At 41.7% G+C, this 13,500-nt stretch overlaps 1 protein-coding gene across 2 annotated transcripts in view; it reads left to right on the plus strand.

Annotated features, from left to right (window-relative positions):
• The window catches only part of fam234b (family with sequence similarity 234 member B), a 76,649-nt gene that overhangs the window by 45,137 nt on the left and 18,012 nt on the right, over positions 1-13,500 (plus strand). Inside the window, exons 4-8 of one of the 2 annotated variants that reach the window (XM_039765678.1) lie at positions 2,391-2,564; positions 3,583-3,710; positions 10,118-10,268; positions 10,392-10,533; positions 11,217-11,360. In XM_039765678.1, coding sequence (XP_039621612.1) covers positions 2,391-2,564; positions 3,583-3,710; positions 10,118-10,268; positions 10,392-10,533; positions 11,217-11,360 — 739 coding nt within the window. The remainder of the gene's footprint in view (positions 1-2,390; positions 2,565-3,582; positions 3,711-10,117; positions 10,269-10,391; positions 10,534-11,216; positions 11,361-13,500) is intronic. The other variant, XM_039765679.1, reaches the window with a different exon arrangement.

The raw sequence follows: 13,500 nt of genomic DNA on the forward strand, positions 1-13,500 counted from the left end.
GTGAGGCGGAGTTGCGTCCCGCATCATCATGCCTCCCAGGTAATTGAGTGCTTGCCCATATAAGGCCGTTCGTCAGCAGCTATCCAATAGACACTCTGCTGCGAAATATCTGTGGGTGAAGGACTGGGCTTATGCAAACGAAGATGAGATGGTCAGGCACAAACTCGGCGAAAGTGCGAGAGAAACTTTAAGTGCCGGGTCTTAGCTAACATTAAATAAAGCCGTGGATATCGCAAGATCACACAACATAGCACAAGAACAGCTGAGAACCTTTGATGCATGTACTCCGAGCAGCTCACGTGAACTGACTTTGCAGGACTGGGAAAGGTAAACCCGTGCATGCAGTGTGTGATGTAACAACCCTCTGACGCTGAACAAGCCTTTGTACACATATCAATAGGAAAGCAAGGTGTAAAGCTTAAGTTTAAATTACGTTCATAGACACGCTGCCGCTAAATATTCGCAGGCAAATCCACAACTTAATACCAGGAATGCCTATTAAACATCTTAGATTCACAAGTACCGATTTGGGTAGTGATCACTTCGATGAATGAAACCTGTTCAAAAAACGCATTACACAATTGAGAAGGAAGCAAAAGAATATGAAGCGAGTGACGCATACAAGCATATTCATAAGTGCAGCTACTGCGGAAACAAAGTACGGTGTAAACCCTAAGTTTAAATTAAGTTCATAGACAGGCTGCCGCTGGCGTTTGTCATGCCAATGACGAATACGATATTCGCGAGATATAAGTTTAATGAGAAGACGTGACTTTTGATCACTTTGTAGCAGTGTTAAAATTGCTGGTGAAGGACTGTGCTTATGCAAACGAATAGGAAAGCAGGGTGTAAAGCTCAACTTTAAATTAGGTTCATAGACATGCTGCCACTGGTGTTTGTCATGCCTAAGACGTTGACATTAAGCCTTGATGCTAAAGACCTGGCGAAGTCATGGAGAACATGGAAGGACGACTTCAGATTATTCACAGAACTTGCAATGCCGGAGGCAGAGGAAAACACTAAGGTCAGATTATTCCGTAATCTTATTGGAAAGAGCGGCAGAGAATTGTGTCAGGCGCTGACCGGTGATGTAAGACCTGATGAGTTAACCATGAGCTTGATGATACGTAAATTTGATGAACATTACAACCCGTAAATAAACGAAACTGTAGAGAGGTACAGATTTTTTTCAAGAAATCCGGCAAGGGGAGAAAATATAGACAACTACGTCACAGATCTGAGGGCATGCGATTTCAGGGAGATTAAAAGTTCCCTTATACATGACCGAATTGTGTGTGGAACCAGTGGTGTAAGTTTAGAGAGGTGCATACAAATATGCAGAGCCACAGAACTGTCGAAGGAGAACAGCAGGACAGTCACATGGGGTTCCCTATTCTATACTTCTCCCGGTGCGTCTCTCTAAACCGTCCGTGCGGGGACATTATCATAAGGCTTAACAATCCTATTGTTACACCTTCTACGTGCACCCAACCGTCCTTATTACAGAGTCTTCCTTGCTTTACCACTGGCTGCTTCTTTCCATTCACCTTTTCAGCTCTTTATTTAAACAGTTTTCCTTCTCACTTTTCCGCTCCTTCACTGTCTTCTCCCTTTTCGTTCAAAATACGCGCCTCCTTGCCTTTAGTGATTTGGGTAGTGAACATTTCTATGATTGATTAACATACTACTTCTCCGCTGCGAAGCGCGGGTATTTTGCTAGTATGTTAATATATATATATACTTAATTTCTTGTCACACTTGCTTTGCTTTACTTTATGACATATCAAAGGCATGCAGATATATGCTGAACAATTACTTTTCATTTCAGCACTTTTTCAGTAGGCTGAAAGGGGGTCAACTAAGTTGTCCATGTCTGTACAGTACAGCATCTTCTTGTTTTACTCAACATTTTCAGGGCATGCTGGTATTGAGTCGCCTAATGACCATTACAAGAGTGGACATCCTATACCATACCCGCCATGTAATGCTTCAGTTTTTCGAGTTGTCAGAGCCACATTTAAACACAAGGCCTATTTCAGACATACATACATTATATATATATATATATATACTTTAGAGTTGCCTATTAAAGTGACAAAGAAGTTGTTTGGGATGTGGGAGGAAAAGTAGGGTACAACCCGTGTAGGTGCAAATTTAGCAGACAATAAAACAAATTTGCTCATCATTGGAGGAGTTTTGGGAACAAAGTTTAATCGGCTCATTTAAAACACTGATATTTGAATTGTTTTCCTCCTACTGAAATGAAAGCTGGGGAAGCTTATTTTTGTAACACAGTATCAGGTTTCAAAGCTTTATTTCGGACCTTTTTCAAAAACAATCATTCGTTTTCCCCACAATTTCTATGTCTGTCATCTTTTTTTTCCTCACAGTGTTTGTGGTCAGAGCTCTGTCTGGCATCGATGGAGAGACCCTGTGGACTCAACCCATCCCAGAAGAAGTGCGCTTCATTCAGTGTGGATTGCAGGGCTTAGGAACAGGGACTGAAGATGTATGCCTTCTAATTGGCACTACTCAACTACTGAGAGCCGTCTTTGCAAGAACAGGTGAGCCATGTGTTTTATACACAATCTGGTGAGGTTTCTGCCCTGTGGTTGTTAGGAATAAGGCACCAAAAATATTGTAAAGGGTGATATGGTCTCATATCATAGAGACAGGCCTCACCCCAAGCATCCTGACCCCAAATTATACATTGCCTCTGTCTAACAAAATTGATTAAATGAATGTCAAATCTTGATATATCCACATATGTTAAAGTAAAAAAACAGAAGACTGCCTTATGATTGGCACTACCCAACTGCTGATAGCCATTTTCACAAGAACAGGTGAACCATGTTTTTTTATACAGTCTGGTAGCAGCCACCCGTATATTATATCCTGGGTGCAAAGAGGTAAATTGGTTACTCGTGAGTCCAAAACAGAACTGAATTAAATACAAGCGGAGGAAGTGATGTCATCAGGGCCGGAACCAGAAAGGACATCATCTGCAGTGACGTCATTGGTGGCGTCGGAACCAGGCGGAAATTTCAGGGAATGGTCTGTAAGGGATTGATAGAGACAATTGGTGCACCTTGCCTCCCCCTGGTCAGGCATGAAATTACTGTTATTCAGGCCCTTTAGTTGTCTCCTAATTGCACGTGTGTGACAAATGATTTAAGATCTGAAGAGGTAGGGGAAGAGATGGCGAAGGTGGTAGAGAATGGGAACGGCACCTGTACACATGCGCCGCCCTGCTGCCCGCTGCCGAGAGTTGATTCAACAATAAAATAAAATAAAAAAGTAACATTTGCTTTTAGTTCCTTGAGATGTCAACTTAAGCCCATCACCCGTGAAAATGAAAGATTTAAAAAAGTTTTGATTCAGAATGTTATTTTTATTCATTCAAGCTCTTAATACAAGTTTAATCCTAAAAAAAAAAAAAAGTACAAACCCAACAGTTTACATAAATCCTGTGATAGCGCCATGCTTGCTGCAGTGGGCGCCAACGTCCCTGTGATGCTGCTCAGGATAAATTGGTTTGGGAGATGGATGGTTTACAGTAGTGTTGTTCTCTCTTTTATTTAGGTGCCACGTTGTGGGAAATTAAGGCTGGTTTGGTGCAGGAAGAGATTGTTGCTCCTGCTCTTCAGGTGATGGATTTAGATGAAGACAGCAGGCCTGATCTGCTGGTGACTGTTCTGCCTGCAGACGAGGTGAGGCCAACCTTAAATACATGCAAGTACAGCAAAGTCGCCAGCAGGCAGGATGATATGGCACTGACGTACACTTGTAAATTCTCACCGTGTACCCAGGGAATGAAGGACAATGTGGCTACTGTAGTTCATTTGACCATTTCTATTTATTTCATATCAGGATTAAGTGGGCTTAGAAAATGGTATGCTACGGTATAATGAGTATTTATTAATTTATTTATTAGTTTTACACAACTGTACTGAACTCCCTCCATTGTGTCAGCACCTTACTGTAGCAGAGTGGTGTTTGCATGATCAATGATCCCCTGAGCGATGCCACTGGGAGTTGTATACTCCTGGTAGGACAACCCATATCAGCAAGGTCAGAGGTGAGGTCTTGACTAAGTCAGGTTCAGCCCCATCGCTGTCCCACCAAGGGTCCATCCAAAGTGGTGCAACTTCCTCTTGTCCCTTGTTGATTTGCAATGTGGAGTCCTAACAGGAAGTGAAGCAATCTGTTTGAGGATTGCACACCCCCAATATCACTGATAGCACCAACTCCTTTGCACATGCTCTACCTTCCATATCTTTACTGATACCAACCTATTGAACCTGGGGGCCAAATACCCTTCACATCGTGCCCCTGGGTCTGCCTTTCACAAATTGGGATGTACACACAGGAAGGGGAGCACCAGAGATGGTCAAATGGATGGACAGCATCATCATCATCAGATCGACAGACAGCCATGACTGGATACTGGAATACTGTTTGTTATTCATGCATTTCCAACTTTTGCAATTTTATAAAACTCCAACCATATTTCACTATTAGGGATCATAGAGCATTATTATTTACTTAATAAAATACAAATCAATCCACCTGTTAGCAGGCTTGCTTTGCCAAAGTCACTGTTGCAGGGAGCCTCGGATAATCTTGGAACCCTCGGGTGAAAAGAGAGGCACAGCCTTGGACTGGAGACCAGGATTATCACAGAAAAGGCTTTGGATATTAACGGTTTTAAAATCATAATACAGTAATAGACATCTTAATAATTCATTAGAACCATCTAGGTGAGAACAAGCCATTCGACCCAACAAAAGGTACCATTATTAAGGAATCGGCTCAGGTCAATTTACTTGATTGTGTCAGGCTGCTTTACTGCTCTTTCTTTGTATTCATTCTTCTCTCAATCCTGTTACATTCTACCCTTCATTTGCTCCCCCCACCAGCTTCTCACTGATTAGCAGATGTTCCCAGGGGCACATCTTCATTTGTATAACTCAGCGTTATCTGGGGTTTCGGCCTATTAATCACAATACACCCTTTGCTAAGGCAAGGCCCACCCCAGGCTGATAAGACCAGGGTGTGTGTGCCATTCTCACTGGGGCCCTGCTAGGGTCTTTCTTATTTAGCCATATCGACTGACTACAGCAGGGCTATTCAGTTACAGTTTCAACTGGGCCAGATTTTCAAAGCAATAAATTTAGCTGAGCCAGACATTTTCAGCAGCCAGTAAGTATGGAGGAATATCCATCCATCCATTGTCTAACCCGCTGAATCCGAATACAGGGTCACGGGGGTCTGCTGGAGCCAATCCCAGCCAACACAGCGCACAACGCAGGAACCAATCCTGGGCAGAATGCCAACCCACCGCAGGACACACACAAACACACCCACACACCAAGCACACACTAGGGCCAATTTAGAATCGCCAATCCACCTAACCTGCATGTCTTTGGATTGTGGGAGGAAACCGGAGTGCCCGGAGGAAACTATGGAGGAATATTTCGGACAAAGTTAAATAAATAAATAAATATGTAAATAAATAAAAGTACTGTTAAATGTGAGCATAAATAAATAAATGTGTCACGAAATATGTTTTTCGTTGCTTATTTATTTCATTTTGTCCGTAAAATTCCTGCAAACCGTCATGAAATACGGCTTGAAATAAAACTGTCACTTTCACTCGTCAAAGTTGAGAGGGTGGGCTCTAACACGCCCTCTAGTTACTGATTGGTGAATCGACAGCACAAGAATTAATTAGAAAAATGCTTACTACTGCTGATGAAATGGATTCTGCAGAAGGTATTACGTATTTCAGAGAGAGAACTGAAGATTTATCGGAAGAAATTCCAATGTTGGCAGCCCTTTTAGACTCCGATATAGATGAAACTGATTTTGAAATTATCGAAGAACTGGTGGAACGGACTCGACTACACTCCAGTTCAGGTGATGCAGTATGCTTTCATTTCATGACAAATTTATTTATTAAGGCTTCATTTCATGATACATTTATTTATACTCACATTTCACAATACTTTTATTTATTTGCGCATTTATTTATTTATTTAATTTTGTCCAAAATAGTCCTCCATAAGTAAGCAGCAGGTAATGACAAATTTTAAATCAACACAAATGAATATATTTAAAAACAAGTAATGTGTATTCCTTATTTCTCTTTTACATTTGGTCATCTCACTTCTGAAATAAAAAATAAACATTTTGCTCACATCTGACCCAGGCAAATCTCAAAGTGCATAAAACCAAAATGTGCACAGTAATAGCAATAACATTTGTTTCCCTTTTGAAATGAGATCTATGAAATGTTTAAGAGCAAGGCATCATCAGGTATGGTGTGAAAGTAGTGTGACTGCATGAAATCCGAAGGGAGTACTGAATTCCACGGGGCACAGAGATCTTCATAACAAGGGCTCTATATAATTGGCAGAGGAATTTCAAATGTTTTGCATGCCTACTTTTTGTTTTGATGACCGGTTGCGTTATATTCAGCCCTTCGTTCATTATTCTGGCACAAGTGTAACCAGCCTCTCATTGAAATTCACCATTTGGAATACACGGCTATCCCATTAGCAGCACCATGTACTTAGAAATATTTTCCTGCGTGCGTGTCCAAGACATTATTTTTGCCACAACTCCCTCACTCCCAGCACAGGATATAAACTAGCCTTTATATGGCTCAGGGATATGCAAGGAAAAACCCATACTGACACATATGTTAACAAAAAATGGTCTTTTACAATATAATTTGTTTAAAGTTTCAATGATTTCATTCCCAAATGGTGAACTAAATAGAAATGATAATCACCAAAGCCTATTTTTGGTTGCATTTGCAATCAATTTTAGTTGCAGTCTGGAGCTCCGGGGGGACCACAGGCTGGGCCCCTTAGCGGTTGGTTCTGGGCCATATGTGGCCTATGGGCCGCCATTTGAATAGGCATGGCCTACAGTGTTCTGCAGTCCATGATGTTTCGTTGGTAGTAACCAAAGTTGGGCTTTGTCAGCAGCCTAGTAGTGGATGTTGCTATAAAACATGGGCCACCAACCTCCACTGGATGGACCATCGCTTTCTAGTTTTGCCATTCTGTCTCAGCAGCAAACTCGGCATAGTGCAGATTTTTGTCCTCTTACTTGCTTCATCAACCGCATCCTCCCAGGGCACAGTCGGCTCTACAAAGTAGGCCGTGCACAGAGAGTTGGACCACAGTAATAAGTCTGGTCTCAAAGTGATAGAAGCTATTTCTGATGGGACTGTCTGACTCTGGCCTATCTCAGCCAGCATCTCCTAGTCCCAGGCTGCTTTCAGCTGTCCTACCCTGGTCAGTGGGTAAAGCTTCATCTGCCCCTGATCTCCTCCTCTCAAACAAAATGTTTTTAAGGCTGTGCATGATGTTTTAGGGAACCATGCTTTGGCAGCTGTTGTCTTGCTTTACAATTCTGCTGCCAGGCTCTTCAGCACTTGATTGTGTCTCCAAGTGTATCTACCCAGGAAGGACGTGTCTTAGGGTAGCAGGTGTTAACCACAGGGGGCATGATGGATCTTTACCCTGCCACTGGCTGAAGTTCTTAGGTGAAGGAAGGACATCATGGGTTTCTCTGAATAGGAAGCTAATTCTGTTTGCCTCCATCTCCCATAATTCCTTCCTGCTATGTATTCAACAATGGCCTGCAGACAGATCCCTGAGCTTTCTACTGACGAACAGAATGTTGGGGTCAGCACAGCATGGAAGTGGTTAGAGCTGCAGCTTCTCAGCGCCAGTGTCCTAGTTTCAATTCCTCACTTGGTTGCTGTCTGTGAGGAGGTTTCACATTTCCTTCCATTGTCTGCCTGGGTTTTCACCAGGTAGCCATCTACCTCCTTTACACATGAAGGTTTGGTCAACCCCCAAGTCTTGATAGGTGCAGTGAGAGTGAATGTAGGTGTGTCCGTGAATGTGTCAGATACAGTGACTAAAAAGTATTCACTTACATTTTATTTTTATACAGCATTGAATCACAGTGGATTTCATTTGGCTTTTATGATATTAATCATCAGAAGACGACTCTTTAATGTCAAAATGAAAAGAGATCTCTGCAGAGTGGTCTACATTACAGAGTAATTAATAATAATAATTGCAATTAAAAGATCTGTAATTAATTAAAGCACAAAATGATTGATCTTGTAACTTTTAATGTCCTTCCAAGTCAGTATTTGGTAGCTGGACCTTTGGCAGCCATGACAGCTTTGTGTCTGTGTGTATAGGTCTACTGTATGTCGGCCTGGTGCATCAGGACACGGAGGCTTGTTGCTGAAGCTCTGTCAGGCTGCATGGAGATTCTGAATGACCACACTTTGTCAAATCCAACCACAAATTTTCAATTAAATTGAGATCTAGATTTTGACTTGGACACTTCTGGACATTTTTAATCCATTTCAGCGTAGCTGGTAGAAGGTTTTGTGGTCTAATGAAACCAAAACTAAGCTTTTTGGCTGTCAGACTAAACTCCATGTTTGAACACTGCACCTTTTCAAAGACAATCAAGCATGGTGGTGGCAGCATCCTGCTATGGAGATGCTTCTCTGTTGTAGGCCCTGTAAGTTTGTGAGGGTAAAATGAATTCAGCACAATACAGGGAATTTCTGGAGGAAAGTCTCACACATTTTTGAAGAAACCTGTGCCTTGGGAGAAGGTTTGTTTTGTAGCAAGACCCCAACAACAAGAACCCCAAATGTCAAACCACAGCTACACAGGAATTGCTTATAAACAACAATGAGAATGTCCTGGAGTGACCGAGTCAGAGTCTAGATCTCATCTCAATGAGAATTTGTGGCTGGACTTGACAAAAGGTGGTCACTCACGGATCTTCATGTGTTCTGGCAGAGCTTTTTTACAAAGAAGAATATGGCCAGATGTACAAAGCTGCAAGACTGCAGGCTGTCTCAGCTGGCAAAGGTGCGTCTACTGCATGCTGACTTGAAGGGGATGAGTACTTATGAAATCAATTATTTTGTGTTTTAGTTTATTTCAGATCTTTTAATTATAATTAATTTGAACTAATTAATCAATAATTTGGAGCACTTTTCAGAGATTTGTTTTCATGTTGACATTAAAGAGTTTTTTTTTTCTGTTGATCACAGTTAAAAAAGACAGATTTAATCTACTGACGTTCAATGTTGTATAACAATAAAATGTGAAAATGTCCAAGGGGGTGAAGGCTTTTTCTAGGCCCTGTACGATTCCTACTTGTGCTCGATACAAACAGATGCCATTGTCCCTGAAGTTGTTTTACTTCACTTTCAAGATTCTTTATTTGCATTTTGTACAAATGCGCATTGGAAGTCTTAATCAGTTTGTTCAGTCGTGCACATGAAACATGGTACAATACACGACACAACAAGTCCAAGACAATAGAAATACGATGCAGGACATTTATAGCCAATCAAGTCCAATAAGTGACATAATGGCCGCTTAGGGTTCTGTCATCTGAAGGACACCATTTATGAAAGGTAAGCCCCCTACCAATGTCGTAGAAGTATGATAGTAATGTCCGCCATATTACACAAAGGGGTGCATGCCATGGACACCAAGGCGGAACAACCTGGTCATTAGATTATGATAAGAATGAGTGGGCACCATTTATAAAAGTTAAACCTGAAGAGGGATGGTCATGATGATACTGAGTGGGCGCCATTTATGAAATTAAACCTGAGGGGGCTGGTTGTCAAGCATCAATGATGCTGTTTATGAAAGTAAAAGTGCACATGCTCCATACAAGTAGTAGTCTGTGGTTTGTGCACAAAGGGGCACCATTTGTGTTATTACCCACTATGTACAACGACGCGCAACTTCTGTCAACCCTGCCTAGAGCTCCAAATGGCCTTCTACATAGGTAGTATGTTGATGGATGTTTAATATTAAGACTTCAACAAAAGGCAAGGAGAAACGTCATGATGTCAAAGTCTAACTCTTTCAAAAAGATCAGGAAAGACAATTGTGTTTTTGTTAGAGAGCACACAACCATAATGCATCACTTTATAAAAAAAAAAAAAGTCGGCCATGGGATCTTGGTGAAAGGTGCTCTACTTTTATTTACAGACGCACTGACTAATGTGCTAGGTGTCATCTCACTATACTGTGTTATCTCCCAGCAGTTTGACATCTCCTTTCTGCTCATCTCGGGAGCAAATGGGTCTCCAGTTGGTGCCCCAGTGTCCTTTAACTTGACTGGCCAGGGGAAACTTATTGGACCACAGCTGCATGTAACCAAAGGAGGGGCACACTACATTTTGTTTGGCTATGGTAAGAACAGATTCACTGCGTGTATTTTCCCAAAAGTAAGATTTCAAGGCTGTGAGAAGCCAACTTGTTTATGTAATGTAATGGCAAAGTGATTCTGCCAGTAATGTTCCTCTCATTGTGCAGGCAGCGTGGAAGCCACTTCTTTGAGGGACATATTCATTCAGGCAAACAAGAAGGCAGTACTGCCCCAAAATCTGCGTCCCCGGGAACAGAGCTGGGAGAAGCTGAGAAGAGTAAACTCCTCCAATCTTATCCATATTTTCAGGTAAGTAAACCTGCTGTACGTAGCCTGTTTACCGAGGACAAGACCCAGTGCATCAGGCATCAGGAGATGGTTTTGTAGTAGAGATCAACATCGTGATTAAAGAAAGAAACGTATCCTCTAATAGGACAAGTCTGGTAAACCTTTTTTAGTTGGTAATCGGGCAGGAGAAAATCTGTTCATTTAATTACTCCTTAGCAAATGCCTTGAGAGTGAGGGAGCATCCATCACAACAGCCTGTTAGAGCAAGGTGAGACTGGACGGAGAAACCAAGGATACGGTTTACATGAATTTGCATACATCTTACTCTAGTCGGTTTGCTGGTATACACCCAAATGACTTATAGAAAATAATAATCTATTTTATTGTATTCTGGTTGTTCTTATACCCTTTAGATTGAGCTACCACCCATGAAATTTCTGTGTATGCAACAACTGTCCATTCTGGTTGTTTACAGGACATCTGCTGATTTTTTAGACATTTCTTAGCCATCTTTCAGGACATTTTGTTGTTCACTTGACCGTTATCGGGTTTCTGATATTTATTTACCTTTTGATCTATTTATTTAAGATGAATGCTACATTTTAATATGGAAAATATGTCTAAACACTTTATCCTACATGATTAAGTTGAATTTGTCTTCCACACTTTCCAGTTAGCACATTTGTCTCACTTTGATATTGCAGTGGTCTGGTTGAGCACCTGGTCTCGCTGTCCCTCACACCAGTAAACTGCAGTGATCTTCTGGTGGCCTCCAAGTCACGTCTGTCTTTGCTGAAAGGTAGAGACCTGCAGCTTCGCTGGAGCACTCCAATCCACAGTCTTCACAGGTAAGTGTAACCCTGGACCCCAGTAAAGTCATCAAGACCTAGTATGTCCACTCATTCATACCTCATCCATCTTCACACTCTCATATTTACCAAGTATTTGTGCCATAGTTAACAAGTGAGCACTGCATTTACTGCTAGGTGTGCACTGGTGTTGGTTTTGTTACTTAAATAAATTGTTACCCTGGAGCATGGATGTGTTATCAGAGCACAGAGAAAATGTTGTGAGACTACCTGGGGCAGATTTGTTTTTTTTGCGATTTCCCATGTCATTTTAGCAGTGTTCTGCATGGAAATAAAAGCTGCTAAAGACTTTAAAGACATGTCGAGGGGCTCGGAAAACTCGGAAGATAGTCTGGTGATGCTGATGTCATGGGCTGCTTCTGTGCATATCGCCTTACCTGGTAATCCACCAGATACATGGTCATAAAATGGTGGCACCTGTGGAGAATGCGCATAAAGAAAAAACAGAATCCAAAATGACGATGCAAAACTGTCAACATGAAAATGATCATTTTTATTAATGACTAGCAAAATACCCACGCTTCGCAGCGGCGAAGTACTGCCTTAAAATTTTTATTAAGAAGATAATTAAACCTTTTTAAACTGAGGGAGGATTTCTTTGTATACCACATTGTGAGTTTGGCCCTCCAGTTGTAATATGACCAAGCTGTGCGCTGAGCTTACTCTTGAGCATGCAGCGTACATTTGGTCATGTGAACAGTAATCTTGTTTCAAATCTCACAGCTTGGATTGCTGCTGTCATATTCAGTTTAAGTTTCATGGTTTGTTTCAATTACGACAGTATTTGTAGGACTTGTGTTGAAGTGACATTTGGCATCTGTCAAGCGTTGTAAGTATACAACCGGTTTCATCGATAACTTTACATCCAGCTTTTGAGAGTTTAAACATTCATAAACATCAAAGTGTCCACTACTGAAATCGTCACCTGTGAATGTAAGATGTTTCAGAGGCATTGGCGGTTGTCGAAAGGTGTAAAATATTTGGCCATTTCGGTACACTTGAAAGCGACAACCTAACAATTCTGCGGCAGCCATCAACTCACATGCAGAACCATAGGTGAAGGGCTTAAGCATTTCACTCTTCTAGTGCTCCTGTGTAGTATAATTATCTCCTGTACCGTCATCAGTCCACACCTTGAACCTGTCCCAGTCATTCAATACATAAGATACAATGTTCCTCCGGATATCAAGAGTGAGCCTGATATGGCTGTGCAATATGTAACACAGAGAATGGAAAAGGCAGGTGCCATCTCCGGGCATGGAAACCACTCGGTGACGGTGCTTTGATCGATAGTGATCACCTCGATAGACATGGTAATGGGGGTTGGAATGATAAAGGAAATGGGTACCTGAGCAATGTAAAGTAAGTCTAAAATAGCTATATAATAACTATAATTGTAAAAAAATGAACAATAAAACAGCGGAGAAGCCGTGGATTCAATAAAAAGGCTGTAGTTATCAGCAGGGAGACGTGAATCCCGTGGTGAAGCAAGGAAGGGAATGTAGAGACTGGAGCAACGGACGGCCTTATATAGGCAGGCAGCCAACAACGTGGGAGGCATTGGGATGGGGACCGCGCGCCTCACACGGTGACCGAGCTGCAGGCTATGGACGTATATATGTACGTAAGTAGGATTCAGTTAGCATTGGGAACCCGCGTACCAAATTTCTTGAAGATGGGCCCATAAGTAACAAAGACCGTTGGAAAGTTCAATATGGCGGCCGACAGTGGCATCATACCACCGAAATAAGTACTATGTACATTGGTTTCGGTTAGCGCAGGGAAGCCGCCTACCAAATTTCGTGAAGATGGGGCCATAAATAAAAAAGTTCAACATGGCGGACATTGTCGACCGTTATGACTGTTAAGCGTAGAATTTCGAAATGAAACCTGCTTAACTTTTGTAAGTAAGCTGTAAGAAATAAGTTCGCCAAATTTCAGCCTTCTACCTACACGGGAAGTTGGAGAATTAGTGATCAGTGACTGAGTCAGTCAGTCAGTGAGAGCTTTGCCTTTTATTAGTATAGATCAGCATGTCAAAAAAATGAAAATATCAGATAAGAATTACACAAACATTCCTGACAGCTCAGCATTGTCAGGTTTCAGTTGTCTCTTTATA

This window comes from Polypterus senegalus, chromosome 10 (genome assembly GCF_016835505.1).
Source record: "Polypterus senegalus isolate Bchr_013 chromosome 10, ASM1683550v1, whole genome shotgun sequence".
Taxonomy (NCBI): Eukaryota; Metazoa; Chordata; class Cladistia; order Polypteriformes; family Polypteridae; genus Polypterus; species Polypterus senegalus.